The sequence below is a fragment of the Corythoichthys intestinalis genome, chromosome 6 (assembly GCF_030265065.1).
Source record: "Corythoichthys intestinalis isolate RoL2023-P3 chromosome 6, ASM3026506v1, whole genome shotgun sequence".
Lineage (NCBI taxonomy): Eukaryota > Metazoa > Chordata > Actinopteri > Syngnathiformes > Syngnathidae > Corythoichthys > Corythoichthys intestinalis.
In genome coordinates, this window is record NC_080400.1 from 35,238,925 (window position 1) to 35,257,826 (window position 18,902).

General features: G+C 40.2%; 1 protein-coding gene across 2 annotated transcripts in view; it reads left to right on the forward strand.

Moving 5' to 3' along the window:
• Positions 1–5,855: 5,855 nt before the first annotated feature.
• Positions 5,856–18,902, forward strand: part of LOC130917836 (dapper homolog 3-like) — a 29,560-nt gene continuing 16,513 nt past the window's right edge. For both annotated transcript variants that reach the window (XM_057839570.1, XM_057839571.1), the window contains exon 1: positions 5,856–6,411. In XM_057839570.1, the coding sequence (XP_057695553.1) occupies positions 6,175–6,411 (237 nt within the window). In that variant the 5' untranslated portion in view covers positions 5,856–6,174. The remainder of the gene's footprint in view (positions 6,412–18,902) is intronic.

An 18,902-nucleotide genomic window follows, 5' to 3' on the forward strand; every position in this document is an offset into this window, starting at 1 on the left:
GTCAGTGTGCTGTGTAAAGTCTTGTCCAGCACATTCCAAAAATTCCCAATGGGGCTAAGGTCTAGACTCAGTGGTGGCCAATGCATGTGTGAAATGATGTCTCATGTTCCTTCAACTACGCTTTCACAGAACATTCAATGAAAGAAAACACTGTTCATTCAGTAGATTCATGCAGTTGGCGCGCCTACCTTTTAGAGCTCACAAAACAGATCTGATCATAAAACAAAAGCTTGGACAGTCATCAAAGTTTTCTGTAGCCATCACTCTCTCAGAGTCCAAATATGGACTCATCAGAGCATTCTGCACTTTGCTCCAGATTATAAAATCAAGCCTTTGTTCTCTATTGTGGCCACAAATTATTTTTTTTTTAAACTTTTTTTTTTCATTTCTGTATGAAAATAATGTTGTCTGATAAAGGCCAACACATAACAATAAGCTTTCGCAATAGTTCATCAGTAGACATTTTCCTTATCCACGCAAAAATGCTGTGGGTAGAAAATTCCATGAAATGGAGCATTTTGTCTAAAGGATGTACCACCCAACTTGTGTGCCATAAAGCTGATGTAAACTAAAACAATTCCAAGATGGCACAAACAGTATAACATGTAAATTCAACAATCTGTCTAATATGTACAGTTTGAATTAACTGAATATACCGTAAACCGATGGCACAGCTATGGGCATCAGTAGCTAATCTGTAAGGACATGCATAGTCTTTAGAACTGTAGGGTGATTGTTCAAGTCCGGACAAAAACAACTACAACCAGATGTTGGATATTATTCTCCGTCTTGGCTACTGTAGATATGCCCTTGAGCAAGACACTGACCCTCCCCCTAACCTTAGCCTCTTTTCTTTCACGCCTACATCTGTGTGGTCGCTTCTACATGTGCGGAATGCAAAAAAAGTATACAGTAAAATGTACACTGAATTTACTCTGAAGAGACTACACGTGTCACGGGTGTGATGTGAATCAGAAGGCAAAATCACTGCTAGTCTTTCCCAGTCAAAATGGATCGGACATCTAGCGCTGTCATTGGCACTAAAAGATGAGCATTCACAGCCAGGCCTCCCGTTTATAGAACTGGAATTCTACAAGTGCAACTTCAAGTTATTAAACACTATGCAATAAAAATATAATAATTAAAAAATAAAGTATATAAAAATAATTAAAAATTGCTTTAGAGTGTAATTGGAGGCCATAAGTGGACTATATGTTTTAACTGAATTTTAAGTCATTATTAACATATTAACTCATAATGTTATCTGTTAACAAATGTAAAAAAAATATTTTGTGTTATGCAGGCCACACTTGTATACCAAATGTTAATATTGTGGCCTTCTCAACCTAAAATCTCATGTCCACTTATGTGTACTCTCAAGTATTTCTGAAGTTAAGGTTTCTTTTATATACAGTCAGAGGTGAAAGTGGGCCAGAACGGTCAGGAACGCAGTTCCGGTATAAGATTCAGTGTCAGAACGCAGTTCCGGTATAAGATTCAGGGCCGGGATGCTGTTACGGTACACAGTGCTTTGATTCCGAAAATATGATGGCAACTGTCAAAACGCTATGTAAAAAAAATGCTAAGCTGCCACACATGCATTTCATCTCCAAGAAGAAAACAATCTACCAACATCAGATTTACATGCAAAAGTGTTAACAACAAGCATAATAAAGTGCTTGTGTAGCGTAATCCGTTTCCACCAATATTTATTACCATATTGGCCCGAATATAAGACGGCCCTGATTATAAGACCCTCTCTTTTTCAAGACTCATGTTTGAAAAAGACTTTTTGAACACCAAATTTTTTTTATACAGAAAACAATTACAGTACATCTGAAACAAATGATTATAACAATATATTTGAGAGAAAAAGCGTGTTATTTTGCCTCATTCAAATCTTAACATCTGAACATTTTAATATGTAAACTAAAGTGCAATCACATTCGTAAATGAATGGCTTCTGGTTTTTGAAATGTAAATAAACCTATCTATTGTGTTAAAACAACAAAATTGCAATAACTGCATTAACCATCAAAGTGAAATCTAACTGTAGTCTTGAAACAAATCTGAATAAGGAAAAACATTGCAATAAAATAATGCAAGCTGGTTAAACTTGAGAGTAGCTGAGATCTTTCATGACAGAACATCGCTTCAATGATATCAATCTACAATTTTGAATGAAAATCTGTTTTTGTATGTGTTATAGAAATAATTGTGCTAAAACAGTTTTCTTTGCATTTCAGTAGTTTAAAAGGTTTGACACCCCCCCCAAAAATGAAAGAAAAAAAGTAAGTAAATAAATAGATAAATAAATAAAATTTCTGGCTCCGTGGCGACCTTCACATCGGGGAGTTCCGGCAAGAAATTCTAGCCACTTTCACCCCTCACTCTCCCCTCATCTTCCCTGCCAGGGTGGGTGGCTATTTATCTCAAACTCGGGTCTTCTACGAGAGGTCTGGGAGCTTGAGGGTCCTGCGCAGTATCTTTGCTGTTACTAGGACTGTGTTCTTCTGGACAGAGATGTCTGATGTTTCTCCAGGTATCTGCTGGAGCCACTTCTCCAGTTTAGGGGAAACAGCCCCCAGTGCTCCTATGACCACGGGCACCACTGTTACTAACCCGTGGTATTTCTCTAGTTTCTTGTGTTCCTTTTTCCTATTGCCATCGATGGGGATAGCTACATCGATCACAACGGCTGTCCTCTGCTGCTTATCCATGATCACGACATCCGGTTGGTTGGCCAACACCAACTTATCAGTCTGTATCTGAAAGTCCCACAGGATCTTAGCCCTCTCATTTTCCACCACCTTGGGAGGTGTTTCCCATTGTGATCTAGTGGTCTCCAGTCCATACTATGCACAGATGTTTCTGTACACTATACCGGCTACTTGGTTATGGCGTTCCATGTATTATTTTCCTTTTTTGGCTGTAAAAACAGGATGCAGGGTAATAACAATAGTCAGCTGCCACTGAACGCTTTCTTTCACTTTAGGTCTTGTTGTAGGAATAGCTGCTCAAATTTCACACCTGCAAAAGTCTGACCGGCACATTTTCTGACCAAGTGTCAAACTTGGGGGGGAAAGACACTATGTTTAAGGATGACCACTGTAATTTACCAAAATCAAAATGTGAAACAGCCTTCTTTTATCAATTTCATTTAGGTCTGTCAGTGAAGAATGACATGCTGATTCTTCTCCTAATAAAGACACTGATTCCAATTGTCACGGCTTTGCTCAAACTGTTAGCCTGCACACTGCGGTAGCTGTCCAACACATAACTTGAGAGCAAGGGCATAGGTTTGCATAGGGACGGTTGGGACATAACATGACGAACTTTTCAGAATGATCAAATTGTCCCCACCCACTTTTTAAGCATGTTTGTTTGCATTATACCAGGTCAGTAATATAGGTAATTTACATTGTCTTTCCATATGTTGTTAGGATAGAATTGACCCTACCATTATTAAGGGAATTATTTTCATTATGTTCAGATTTACATTTACCCCTTTTAACTTGTTGAATGTGCTGTTTCATTTTTCCCCCTCAAACGCATGTTTGCTTGGCTGATGACTTGCATTCATTTAAAATGTATTTATTTATTTTCTGCGTTATCTATTTAAAAATATTTTTTATTTGCAGCCTATATGCAGAATTTTGTTTATATAGATAATCATAAATTAATCATAATTAAGGTAAAAAGTTTTCATATTTTGTAGAGTTTGGCTGTGCTTGTGGACAAAGGCTGCAGTTTTTTACCTGAAGGAAAGCCCCATTTTTATTTATTTTTGTTGTACACTGACTAAGAAGTTTTTTCAGTTATATTTGATTTATTTATTTATTTGGACAGACAATGTTGAGGGTCGTAAGACAAATGTTTATTTTTTGCATTCCTGGATAGTTCAGAGATTATTAACAAGTGTGTATCTATTGTGTATGTTAAAGAGATCCACAGATAGAAAGACTTGTAGTTCTTAAAAGATTAACTTTATTATGAGTTAAAATAATTTGATATTGAAACCCCTCTTGATGTTTTCGTTTTTATACAATTTGTAAAATTAGTTTAACTAGTGTGTCGCCATTTTTGCTGACATCACAGGGTGCTGATGTCACATGGTTACGCTGCTGGGCTTCCAGAGTATGACTAGCGACATAAACATGTAATCTGTTCAATCTTTTCAATTTGAACCTGAGAGGAACATTAACGAGCATGACAGCACTGTCGATATTTCACAAAACAAGCAGCAACAGGAAAGACAGGACGAGACCAGGCGAGACTAGGGGGGGAAAAAACTGTGTTCCGCCAAAATGTGCTACACTGGTGAAACGTCTACAAGAGGCGAACTTGAGACCTAAAGTACTACCATGCGCTTTCAGCTTATTTTGTTTAGATTCTAGATAGAACATACTAAAGATGCCTTAAGAAAATACTGAAACGTAGTGATATCAAATAAGGGTGGTTTAAATAGGGTAAATGACCAATGTGGTCAACAGATCAACAATCTGCTTTAAAGCTGCCACAAGAAAACAATGCTTAAAAGTATGAGAGGAAAACACATGCAAAATGTATTTTGAGGCAATGAAAAGGTAAAAAAAGACTCAATGAAAACACAAATAGTAAGTACTTGACACTTTTAACAGATGAGGGCATGTGTTGGATGTCTCGCCGCGTAGAAGGAATTGCAGTAACCCGGTTGTATTTTTTTTTTTTTTTTTTTTAACCCGGTGGTATAACGTCGAGTGACAGTGACAAATCTACGTCATCACCACTAGCGTCCATAAAACATGGTGCTCTCCGTAGGTCAAAACGTGCTAAATATTATCTATTTTTAAATCAATTGCAATATTTTATCTGTTTATAATAATATTTTGTTAAAAGAGAACAATTGTGGCTTATTAGAGCCTGCGAGTCTTTAAGTCCGAGGTTTGCTTTAATATAATTTAAGTTATGTTGACATATTGCAATTCAAATTTGCTAATAAAATCCAGACTTTTATTCCGGAGGTTTTCAAAATGTTTCTTTAGCAGTTTTGGAAAACAAAGGTTTGAATGAAATGGGTTATCGCCTGAACCGATAATGTTAAAGATCAATACAGATTTATTTTGCATTGATCATTTAGCCTATCAATTAATTAGGTTCATATTCGTGAGAAATGTAGCCCTGACCCCCGTTCACCCAATCTGTTTGGTCTTATTAGTGTCCTGTCCCCAGCAAAAAGTGTACATCATGTTACATCATCCCTACCAATGTTGAAACCTACCAATGTTTAGACCAATTCTACACCCTTGGTTGAGAGAGACTCATCGCTGGAACATTCTGAAATAGGGACGTGTTTACCATTTTATTTTGACTTACAGCCCCAAATGATAAGCCGCAGCCTTCTCTGCATGGCGTTCTGACATATCCTGGCTGGCAGTCCGTAAATTACCTCTCCAGCACAAAGCAGCATAGTTATAACTGACGCCACTATCGTCCCAAAACTGACAGCGCCTATGAGCGGTGTTATTTTCTCCATTATCTTAGTTCCAAAAAATGTGTGATTTGCACATTTAGATTCTTTGAGCAACCCTTTCATATGAAGGTCTGATCTTGTCTGTTCCTTTAAGCATCCCACAGCCAGACGAAAACTATTAAAGAGTGTATTGCATATCCACTGGAAGGATGTGAACTATTTTGCTTAGTTGAATCCAGGTGCTGATCTCTGCTGGAACTATGAGAGACTTTATATTTTGTCCTGCAGCCTTATCTCTCTTCTGATTCCCTCAGCATTCTTCTTTTTAACACTTTTACAGAGCTAAAGAGAGAGGGAGCCCTCCCCCTCCAGTATTCCACTCTCCCTCCCCATTAGGGGGGACGAGGAGATGGGTGAGGTCGCAGAGTCTGGAATGAATCAAGGGGGATGGGACGGCCGTGGCTCGCGGACACCCCCATCCGCCTCTCGCGCTCCAATCCCGGCCCAGATGGGACCGTGCGTGGACTGTGGCGGAGAGAAGGCGGGGCTCCGTGGCAGCGTTTGACAGCTGCAAAAATAGAAAATGTATCGCGCATAGAAGATGAGGGAAAGCATGTTGCTCCCAGCGCTCACTCAGAGAATGGGGCGCGCGTCTGAGTGAAACCTTTTAAGTGGCGTATTTATTTATTTGTTCTTACTGTTCTCTAGAAGCAATTTGGACTATGCAGCGCGCCTTCTCCTATCCGGTGACGGTCGAGCGCAGCCGGACCAAGGAGCGTCTGGAGGCAAGTCTGGCCGGCTTGTGCGAGCTGGAGCTCCGCAAGCAGCGTCAGGAGGGCCTGGTCCTCGGGGCGCTGGCTCTGGGCGACCCGCGGCCCCAGCTAGAGGCCCCCGCTGCAGGGGACGTGTCCTGGTTCAGCTGCTGGGGCCAGGATAACCTGACACTAAGGCGCCAGCTGGTAAGGACTTTTAGTTATTACTAATTTGACACTATTGGATTCTTGGAAGCCCAGGCACCAATTCCCTCTCTGTCGTCCAAATTGTTTGCTATGCGTAATCCGCTTGGTGACTTTTGCTCTGAGTTCTTGCCTTTGGTCCCGAATGAACCTTTTTGGGAAAGGAAAAAAAAAAACTTGCTCAACTTGATTAATAGGCTCTCTGTTCGCCGGGGCTGGAGGTTTATGCCTGTGGGCGAGCAGATCAGGGGGTGGAGCAGCCGCCGTTTGGAGCCCAGGCCGACTATTTAATGGCCCATTGTTCCCCCATCATACACTTTTGTGCCTTTTAGTGCTTTACAAGCGCGCTCTTATTGCAGCTTTCTCCACATCATAAAGACATGACTGATTTTCAGCTGTTTGCTTGTGGCCGAAGTCTTTATGTCATAATTGATGAGGTGCTCCACCAGTGGATTAACAAGAGATTTAAAAGTGGGAGACACGAGTTTTGCAGCAGGGGAGAGGATTATTTTTAGCCTGGAGCATCTCAGACGCCAACTTTTACGCACTAGTGAGCATCAGTGTTACTGTACACTGTACATATGCCGCTCTCTGAAAAATTACGGTCATTGTTGCGGTTTTTAAAGCTGTACAATAGTTCCCAGCCAACTGTTTAGGCCTTACAACAAAAGGAAGCATTTATTAAATAAATGAGGGTGAATGAGAAATTAAATCAACCGCCTTCTCTTAACATCTCCTCCCCCCAGCAGGGGCCCTAACAATAGATGCGTGTTGACCAGAATACTAATGATGCCGAGAGTGGTGGCCTTGAACACTGCTGGTCACAACATTAGGTACACCTGAGCAAACCAGCGAGTTCCAAAATGAGAGGTGGCTCTCAATTGGGCCAGCATAATATATCGTTTGAACATCGCTATCGCAGTGTGCGCATGCGCAATAGTCCCATTGCAGGACGTGCGATTGTTTTTCTTTTTTTTTTTTTTCAATGCAATTTTCGTTTTTTCTTCATAAAAGCAGCAATTGTGCAGAGATAAAACTTCCTGGATCCCTCTTATATACACTAATCTTTATCATTCACAGATAAGCTCCCTTAGTCTCGATTAAATGGCATTATATAAATACTAGGGATGTCCCGATCGCATATTTTGGCGTCCAAGTCACCTGATTTTGAAAATCTGCCGATACCGTGTTCCGGTCCGATACCGAAAAAAAAAATAGTTTTGTTTTTTGTTTTGACATTCACTTTGCCAAAAACAGCGTGTCACATACACAATGAATGAGATGCCATAGAACACTTCAGACTGTGTACCAAGCTTAATGATTAACATAATTGTGCCTTTGATAGTAGAGCTACCAAGGCTTCGCTGGCCAGATCAAAGCTACAAACCTGTCAATCATCGTTAACTTTAAGTACCAAATGCAAACTGCACTGGTGACCAAGAAAAACAGTTTGGTGACATTGCTTGTCAGGAGGGAGGGTGAGAGGCTGTACGAGCATGAAGCAAAAAAAAAAAAAAAAACATTAATATATGTTTTTTTTTTTTTATAAACGAAAATCTCATCCTTTTCACCAAATTCCAATCCTCTGAAAAATGGCGCGATCGGCCCGATTTCAGATCATGTGATTGGATCGGGACATCTCTAATATATACAAAGTGGTCATAGTGAGTCAACCAAAGTCTTCCCAAGCAGAGCTATTCATATCTAGAGAAAATTCTTCTAGTTTCAATATGGCAATATATCGCAACTCTCAAAAATCGCAAGGTCAGTTTTTTCCAATATTGTTCAGCCCTACTCTCAATGTATTCATTTTCTATATATCGGGCAAAATAAACCCATGATTGGTTTCCAATCACAGGACTCATAGAGGTAGACAATACTCGTATTCACATCAGTGGGGACTGAACACTGACAACTGTAACGCTTCCCTTTTCATTTGACCATATATTGCTAAGTCTAATACTAATTAGCGTACTGTATTAGTAAGTGAATATTAAAGTTGCAGTCTTTTTTGCAGTTTACCAAATAAATGGCTGGCTGGATATCTTTACTGTATATAATGCTTAAATTCTCAACATGCACCAAAATCTTCCCTCCCCATCTATTTTCAGTTGACAAAACTGTTAGTGGACCTCACTTTGTTTAGATCAGTGGTTGTTAACCTTGTTAAAGGTACCGAACCCCACGAGTTTCACAGGTGCATTCACCGAACCCTTCAGAATTTCATAATAAAGCCTAGAAAGCTAACATCTAAGTGAATTCCTGTTCAAATGTCAACGAGATTTCAAAATTACTACAAATAATTTGACCTTTTGCTGTTGATTTTCATGGTGGTAAAAAAAATTAATTTCATTTCACACTATTCCTTTTTTTATCATCACATCCTTGCACATATGTACTATTTTGATGGTGTAATTTTTTTTTTTTTTTTTTTTATCATTATTATCTACGCAATTCATGCTCTCTGTAGGTTTCTTATACTTCCTCATGCCAAGTGCCAGTCAACCTTCCACTGGGCAAACCAATTTTTCCTCTCATTACATAGAGGGCTAGCATTTGAAAGAAATCGAATAAAGCCTGTAAATTGAGGTCAACCCAGTCAAAAACATGGTCTAAAACACCCCTTTTCTTAGATTTAGTCAGCATACAAAATGGGGCTCTGCGTTTCTTAACCTTCACCAAACCCCTGAGGCTTACTCACCAAACCGATGGGGTCTAAACAAACCCCAGTTAAGAACCACTGGTTTAGATCCTTAACTCTCGATATACCCTAGAAATAAGACAAGGTCACTGACTCACTGATGATGTAGTGATTCAGTCACTTAACTTTCATGCAGGCAACAGAGGTTCAGTTCCCATCCATTGATTATGTGTATAGGTAAGTCTAAGTTGTCTGTCTCCTTGTATGCACAGTAACTGACTGAATGTATTCCGCTTTTCTGTCAAAGTCAAATGGAATAGGCTCCAATTCTCATCTACAAAGAGAAAACGGATGAGTGAATATATGAGGAATCCCGGAAGATGAGCAATGTGTTCCATTTGCATCGAGCAAATGAGTCGTTAAAAGTAATATCAAATCAATTTCTCAAATGTTGTTCATAATATTGAGCTGAAAAAACAAAAGGCATATTACAAAAATACCTTCTTTTACTTTGTTCTTCTAATCACAAGACTTGCTGTCATTTTTTTACCCCATTTGGAATAAGTGTCATCGAAGAGGCCATAAAAGCCAAATAAAATCAAAACGCACACAGAGTTAACTTCATAAATTTCTTGGGTGTGCTGACCTCTCAGGTGAACTCTACTTTTAAGTTTGTGTGGCAAGTTTTTTTGTGTGAGAAGTGTTTACTGCTTTCCTACAGACCTCGTCAAAAGTTTTGAGACACTTTCTTATGCTTTTGAAAGGAGAAGTTCCTCAAAACATTCGACCGCGGGTATACATCAAAATGACTTCATTTGTTGGAATTTCGTGTGACATCCAGAAAATCTTGGCCTAATTCCCAGTTGGACTCAACCTTTTTTAGTCTAAAGCTTCCACAATATCACCCCTCTGATTGTAGATTAGGATGAAACATGACAAGATATTACGAGGCAGTACTTCTGCTCCGGAGACAGACTAGACCCGACACCCCCATCCCCCTAACCTCCATCCCACCTCTGCAGAGCAAGCAAAGTCAAAAGCTTGTCTTCATCACAAACTGAAGAGAAGCAGTTGTTTTCCAGGTCTGCGAAGGAGACACATGCCTTTCCCTCAGGAGGGGCGGGTTTGGGGATGAAGGATAAGGGGGAGGGGGCTTATTTCCTGTTTTCATTTTCTCCCCAACATATGTGGATCAATGTCTATTAACAATTTTGCCAAGCCAAGCGCGTGAGTAATTGCAGGAGGAATGTCCCGAGAGAATAGATGGCAGCCTTCGAATTAAATTCGGCTCGCCATGTGTGTCGGTGACAACTCCCTGTGTAGTTTACAGCGTGTAGTTGTGGCTGTATTGTATGTGTGTACATAATGCAACCTCTGCTGCTGGTCTACTGCGTGAGGTGTTGACAGGGTTCGGATGGCAGACAGCAGCTGGTGACGCATGAAGAGCTGACCTGCTGTCCACTCACTGGTATTGTTTTAAGACATGCGTGTCTAGGAGCAATGGCAAAGTGTTGGTAGCTCAAATAGAAATGGTTTATATCATCATTCAATGCACTCAAACATCACCTTATTAGGTCATAGTAGGGTAGGAGAATTGTCTTTAAAAGGAATGTAATGCTGTGTTCCTCCTAACGCTGTCTTAGATGTTTTTCACTTTTGTATTTTTATCATTGTTTTAATATATGCAGTACATGTACTGCATCATAGAGATAAAAGTAATGAGAGAATTTGTTTTAATCATTTTATATTTAGCTGTAGCCTGTGGTGAAAATTTGGGGCTTGCCAGGCTTTCTCTACTGGCCTAGTAGTGACCTACTTTTCCCATTGTTTTATATTTATTCCATGAAAAATTGCATTAATTCTCAACAGTCTTAATTGTGTCACGCATCCCTTGGCTGAACTGCTTCCTGTATTTCTTGTTTGTTTGTTTGTTTTAGTTCATTTTACTGGATATAAGCTTATTCTGAACAGCTACGGATTATTTAAATTACATATTTGTGTGTGTTTATACTGGATTTTGTTTTTGTAATGTATAGATTCCATTATTGTGACGTGAGAGTGGTGGTAGGTACTGTTGGCGGTAGGCTCAGCTACTAAATGATTGTCACACCTTTGCTTGTAGCTTCAAAAGAAAAATAGATATTTAAAACAACTCAGTATGACGCCGCGTTCTTCATCAACGCCTGAGCCGTGTAATCCACCGTTAAGAGTTGTTTGCTCTTTTTTGTTTCGTTCCGTTGCCTTCAGACTGACTGCTTTTTCTTCCAGACGGCGTTCAGATCGGGGGGGGGAACATCCTGTGCTGAGTCAAATTAAGCTGCAGCCTTCACTCCTGGTTGCGCCCTTCCGTCAATATACACTCACCGGCCACTTTATTAGGTACACCATGCTAGTAACGGGGATGACCCCGTTTTGCCTTCAGAACTGCCCCCTTCTTCGTGGCATAGATTCAACAAGGTGCTGGAAGCATTCCTCAGAGAGTTTGGTCCATATTGACATGATGGCATCACACGGTTGGTGCAGATTTTCGGCTGCACATCCATGATGCGAATCTACCGTTCCACTACATCCCAAAGATGCTCTATTGGATTGAGATCTGGTGACTGTGGAGGCCATTTGAGTACAGTGAACTCATTGTCATGTTCAAGAAACCAGTCTGAGATGATTCCAGCTTTATGACATGGCGCATTATCCTGCTGAAAGTAGCCATCAGAAGTTGGGTACATTGTGGTCATAAAGGGATGGACATGGTCAGCAACAATACTCAGGTAGGCTGTGGCGTTCCAACGATGCTCAATTGGTACCAAGGGGCCCAAAGAGTGCCAAGAAAATATTCCCCACACCATTACACCACCACCACCAGCCTGAACCATTGATACAAGGCAGGATGGATCCATGCTTTCATGTTGTTGACGCCAAATTCTGACCCTACCATCCGAATGTCGCAGCAGAAATCGAGACTCATCAGACCAGGCAACGTTTTTCAAATCTTCTATTGTCCAATTTCAATGTGTTTGTGCAAATTGTAGCCTCAGTTTCCTGTTCTTAGCTGAAAGGAGTGGCACCCGGCGTGGTCTTCTGTTGTTATAGCCCATCTGCCTCAAAGTTCGACGTACCGTGCGTTCAGAGATGCTATTCTACCTACCTTGGTTGTAACTGGTGGTTATTTGAGTCACTGTTGCCTTTCTATCAGCTCGAACCAGTCTGGCCATTCTCCTCTGGCCTCTGGCATCAACAAGGCATTTCCGCCCACAGAACTGCCGCTCACTGGATATTTTAGCCCTTCTGGCACCAACAACCATGCCACTTTGAAAGTCACTCAAATCACCTGTCTTCCCCATACTGACGCTCGGTTTGAACTGCAGGAGATTGTCCATGTCTACATGCCTAAATGCACTGAGTTGCTGCCATGTGATTGGCTGATTAGAAATTAAGTGTTAACGAGCAGTTGGACAGGTGTGCCTAATAAAGTGTCCTGTGAGTGTAAGTTTCAGCTTTGCAACCATACTCCCCCCGGAACCCAGACACTCGAGGTTTCCCGGACCCTGCCCAGGGGGTCATGAGAATAACGCTACCGGATTGCTGGTCGGCATCGTTTATGATCGAAACAACGACGTATCTGATCATCTTCGAACCTCTGACTGTCGTTATTGATTAATGAGAAAATCTATGGCAAAAGCTACAAGCCAGATGTCCCTCTCGTAACTTTTCTGACACTTTCTGCTCATAAGCGGAGTTTAAGGGGGGTCCAGGCCCCCCAGGTGGCCGAAAAGTGTCATTGCATGTAATTGACTTTGCTATACAGTGCTGCTCGAAAGTTTGTGAACCCCACAGCGATGGTCAGATTTTTTGTAAAAAAAACTAAAATAACCTTATTAAATGTTAAGTTATACCCAAATCCACAATACTGACATTCCAAATAATGGACTGAAACAAAAGAAATAGTTATATTGTCATTCTTTATTTAACAAAAGTGGTTGATTTAAGAAAAACTCAGATATCATGTGTGCAAAAGTATGTGAACCCCTTCAGTTAATAGGATATTGCGCCTCCTTTTGCAGAGATTACCTCAACCAAACGGTTTCTGTAGTGACTAATCAGCCTCTCACATCTACTTTGGGGGATTTTTGCCCATTCTTCCTTGCAGAACGCAGTCAGTTGAGAGAGGTTTGATGGGCGTCTGGCATGAACTGCTCGCTTCAGGTCCCGCCACAGCATTTCAATGGGATTTAGGTCAGGACTTTGACTGGGCCAGTCCAGAACACGAATCTTCTTCTTTTTCAGCCATTCCTTGGTTGTATTGCTGGAATGCTTTGGATCATTATCATGTTGCATGAGCCACCTTCTGCCAAGCTTTAACTTCAAAACAGATGGCGTCAGGTTATGTTCTAGGATTTGACAATATTCCTCAGAATTCATGATTCCCTGGACTATGTGGAGTTGTCCAGGTCCTGAGGATGAAAAGCAAGCCCAGATCTTGACATTCCCACCTCCATGCTTCACTGTTGGGAGAAGGTTCTTTTGGTGGTATGCAGTGTTGACTTTTCGCCAGACATGGCGGTTTTGGTTGTGACCAAACAGTTCAATTTTGCACCTACATCAGTTGATGAAAACTCTTTTTAATTTAGTCTCGACAACACAACTGTTAAAAAAACAAAAAAAAACTACTGAATTGATTGATTAGGAAATCAGGTTGAAATAATAGAAAATTCCAAAATGTTGAGGGGGTTCACAAACTTTTGAGCAGCACTGTATATGATTTTAAAATTTGGAGTTTTCCGGTAGAATATTGTCTATAAAAGTTGTAAAGCAATAAAACGAACAACAAAAATGAATGAAATGATCAAAAAAAGATATTTTTCTAATGGGTTAAAATTATTTTTCGAAAGCATCATGTAACTAGCGCCTTAGACGGTCATTTGCTTTGCTTAGTCAAAACCACCAGAGGACCGAAGAGGCATGTAATTTTTTCAAACCTAAGCTTTCAAAAGTGACAACTGGACCATGAAACGCTAGAGACCACTGTCAAAATGCTGAGCGGAGTTTCAATTTGCCCCACTAAAGACGCTAATTGTACAACAGAGCCACCACCGGTGTCTTGTCAATGTAGTTACCCACATCAAAAATGGTATGAGCTGGCCGCAGGAGCGCACACACGCAAATTAGTTATGTTATGTCGACTTCGGCCAGAAAAGAACCACAGTTATATATTTTTGACGTCGATGTTTATTAAACTGGAGAAACTCCATACACGACTTGAATTACAGTAATAAGAGTTATAGGTCATCGTATGAGTAAAACAGTGAAACATTGCTTTTTTTTGGTTCAGTACGTATATTATGTTATACTACAGAAAAAAAGTTGTTGTTTTTTGATGGATGGGCCATCTTTTAAAACTTAGTAGATAACTATATCACCAAAACACGGAAACCAAGCAAATCAGCGCAGCGGCTCCGCCCAGGGGATACAATTTTTAACGGGGGTAACTACACTGGCATGAGACCGGCGGCCGTACCATATTCAATGGATGACTATCGTGGCGAAAAGTATAGCAGTCCTAAGCAGCCTGATTTAGAATTCCTCTCAAGAATGATGGGAAACAAAAAACGCTTTCAACATATTATTATAAATATTCTTGTAAGTTAATGTTATTGTTGACACTGCGTTTCGGGGTCATCAACATGTTGTGCCCCCCCCGCTCCAAAAGTCAAACTCCGCCTATGCTTCTGCTTGAAATACCAAAAGTCAGAAGGATCTTGAGGCCCCGCTTTCACGATCTGTACTCATACTGAAAATCAAGATCAGTCGTTAAATTTTTCCTTTTTATTCTACATATTACATTTTACTTTATTTTTGCCAGAGATGCCTACAGTGGCTCTACCAATTTCATCAATGAGACATGGCAATAATAATTACTCCATTATACTAACCAGACATAAAAATGCAATCACATGACCACACACAAGCTTGCTGTCATCCAATGATATTCCGGCCTGTTGAATCACATTTAAAAAATAACCTATTTGACATAGGACACTGCTGTCAGCATTACTCAAAAGCATGGATTTCAACCCCTTTCCCAGTATTTATTTGGCACCGATACGCCACGGAAAACCGGAGATAAAGATTGTTTCAATTTCATGGTAGGAAGTAAGTTTTCACCACTAGAGGACACTCATGCGCTTTGCATGGGTGATTTTTCATTTCTGTAGATTTTTCTAGTCGGAATGAGATGATTTTTGGGTATTTTTGCTTAATAAGGTCATGTAATAAGTTATAGGACAGTACAATAATAACAGTTCATATACATAGTAACGTAGATGATGCGGTAAGAAAAAAAAACATACCATTGTTTTAAAAAAAAAAAAAAAAAAAAGGCACTGTCAGCATTTACTGATTACTTGAGTATTCTTTTCACCAAATACTTTTTTTTACTTGTCCTGAAGTATTTTTTAGGGTGATGGCTACTTTTTCTTGAGTAATATTGTTTTGAAGAAATGCTACTCTTACTTGAGTAAAATCTGTGGCTACCACGTCTAATGGTAATTGGCTGCTTTAAACAGCTTGCGACAAAAAGAATGTGCAGTCTGCCTTTTGCCAGAAATCAGCTGAGATGACAGGTCACCTTTGACCCCTAGTGAAGTGAAGTAGATAATGTATAGATGGTGACGCATTATTTTTGACAGTTTCACTCAAAACCTAGGCTATTTTCTTTGTAGAGTTATGCAGAGATTTACAGTTGTGGTCAAAAGTTTACATACACTTGTGAAGAACATAATGTCATGGCTCTCTTGAGTTTCCAGTTATTTCTACAACTCAATTTTTCTCCGATAGAGTGATTGGAACAGAGACTTCTTTGGGACAAAAAACATTCATGAAGTTTGGTTCTTTTATGACTTTATTATGGGTTAACAGAAAAAGTGATCAAATCTGCGGGGTCAAAAATATACATACAGCAACACGAATTAGCAATTTCTTGTGAGTGATTTTTGACTTGAACAATCATTGACTTGAACAAGTCAGGAAAGTCACTTGGAGCCATTTCAAAGCAGCTGCAGGTCCCAAGAGCAACAGTGCAAACAATTGTTTGTAAGTATAAAGTGCATGGCACTGTTTTGTCACTGCCACGATCAGGAAGAAAACATAAGCGATCACCTGCTGCTGAGAGAAAATTGGTCAGGAGGGTGAAGATTTAACCGAGAATCACCAAAAAGCAGATCTGCCAAGAATTAGAAGCTGCTGGAACACAGGTGTCAGTGTCCACGCTCAAGTATGTTTTGCATCTCCATGGACTGAGAGGCTGCCGTGCAAGAAGGAAGCCCTTGCTCCAAAAGTGGCACCTTAAGGCTCGACTGAAGTTTGCTGCTGATCACATGGACAAAGATAAGACCTTCTGGAGGAAAGTTCTGTGGTCAGACGAAACAAAAATCAAGCTGTTTGGCCACAATGCCCAGCAATATGTTTGGAGGAGAAAAGGTGAGGCCTTTAACCCCAAGTACACCATGCCTACCATCAAGCACAGTGGTGGTAGTATTATGCTGTGGGGCTGTTTTGCTGCCAATGGAAATGGTGCTTTACAGAGAGTAAATGGGATAATGAAGGAGGAGGATTACCTTCAAATTCTTCAAGATAACCTAACGTCATCAGCCCGAAGATTGGGTCTTGGGCGCAGTTGGGTGTTCCAACAGGACAATGACCCCAAACACACATCAAAAGTGTTAATGGAATGGCTCGAATGGCCTTCCCAAAGTCCTGACTTAAACCCCATTGAGAACTTGTGGACAATGCTGAAGAAACAAGTCCATGTCAGAAAGCCATCAAATTTAACTGAACTGCACCAATTCTGTCTAGAGGAGTGGTCAAAGATTCTACCAGAAGCTTGCCAGAAGCTTGTGGATGGCTACCAAAAGCGCCTAATTGACGTGAAAATGGCCAAGGGACATTACCCAATATTAGCGCTGCTGTATGTATATTTTTGACCCAGCAGATTTGATCACTTTTTTCTGTTCACCCATAATAAAGTCATAAAAGAACCAAACTTCATGAATGTTTTTTGTGACAAAGAAGTATCTGTTCCAATCAGTCTATCAGAGAAAAATCAGAGTTGTAGAAATAACTGGAAACTCAAGAGAGCCATGACATTATGTTCTTCACAAGTGTATGTAAACTTTTGACCACAACTGTATATTGAAACCCTTGTATTGGCTCTTATCAAATTGTGCAAGCGTTACATTTGTGTTTAGATACTGTAGGGGTTTTCAGTGAACATCTGACAGATCAGGAGGATAATCACGTGTCTTAATGAGATGTAAGATGAGAAAATTAGCTTAGTCTGGGGGACCTGTAGTATATTTTATGTACTTTATTGGGGTCCTCTGAAAGGTGCACAAAGTTAAGTCATCACATTACACTCATATTTGCATGCATACGCTGAGCTGTCACAGCTGCCACTCACATGAGATCAGCATGGCACATCACACTCTTTTCACAGCTTCTCATGACATCCCTCCTTTAAATGCTAATGAGCACCATTCACTGAGGTTTTGAAAACAGAGGAATCACTCGTGTGTTATTCCATGCTCTACAATGGAATTCCAATTGTTAGAATGAAGTAGGGTGGTAAGTTGTAATTCATTCCGCAAATGTGTGTTTAAGAAACCACTTTGAACTGCTTACGCTGTGAAATGAGCACATTTAAGGTCACATTCTAACACACTAGCAAATGACTGTTTGACTGTCAAGAATGTCCAGTGGCATTGCTGAGAGACTCAAAATACATGTCATGTTTTCATTTTCAAACGGCATGCAGCATATCATTCGACATTAGCATCTTCAAACAGAGCACATCTTGAGCACATGATGTTCCGTAAGTGGAGCTAGCATGCTTTTCATCAGCTCATTTCAGCATGTGATGCCAACACGGCGACTCTATTTGTCTGCAAATTTGGCATGATTTGCAGTAACTGTATATCCATCAGATGCCAATCCGATACCTATACAGTCATGTGAAAAAAATTAAATATTCAGTTCTTTATTAAGAAATATTCACATATCAATGTCTAATCTTGGTTTTCTTTATCTGTGGAAAAGAAAGTGATTTAATAGCAGGTACACAACAAAAATTAACATTGTTTTACTCATTACACCAAATTTATCAACAAAAATGCAAATTCTAACTGAGGAAAAAGTTAGGACACCCTACCTACCCTAGCTAGTGTTACCCCCTTTGGCTGAAATAACTTCAGTGTAACGCTTTTTGTAGCCATCTACCAGTCTTTGACATTGGTCTGAAGAAAGTTTGCCCCACTCCTCAACGCAGAATACTTTCAGCTGTGAGATGTTTGAGGGGTTTCTTTCATGTACAGCTTGTTTCAAGTCACCCCACAGCATCTTAATGGGATTACGATCTGGGCTTTGACTCTGCCATTACAGGATTCTCCATTTCTTCCCTTTCAGCCAGTCCTTGATGGATTTCCTGGTATGTTTTGGGTCATTGTCATGTTGCAGGGTCCAGTTTCTTTTTAGCTTTAATTTTTTTCACAGATGATCTCAAGCATTCCTGAAGCACCCTCTGATACACGATAGAATTCATGGTGGAATCTATGATGATCAGTTGGCCAGGTCCTGCTGTAGCAAAGCATCCCCAAACCATGACACTTCCACCTCCATGCTTCACAGTTGGAATGAAGTCCTTTTCCCGGAATGCTGTATTGGGTTTACGGCAAACATGTCCTCTGTTTTGGTGTCCAAATAATCCAATTTTAGATTCATCTGTCCAAAGAACATTATTCCAGAAGTCCTGGTCTTTTTCTACATTTAGTCTGGCAAACTTCAGTCTGGCCTTCATGTTCTT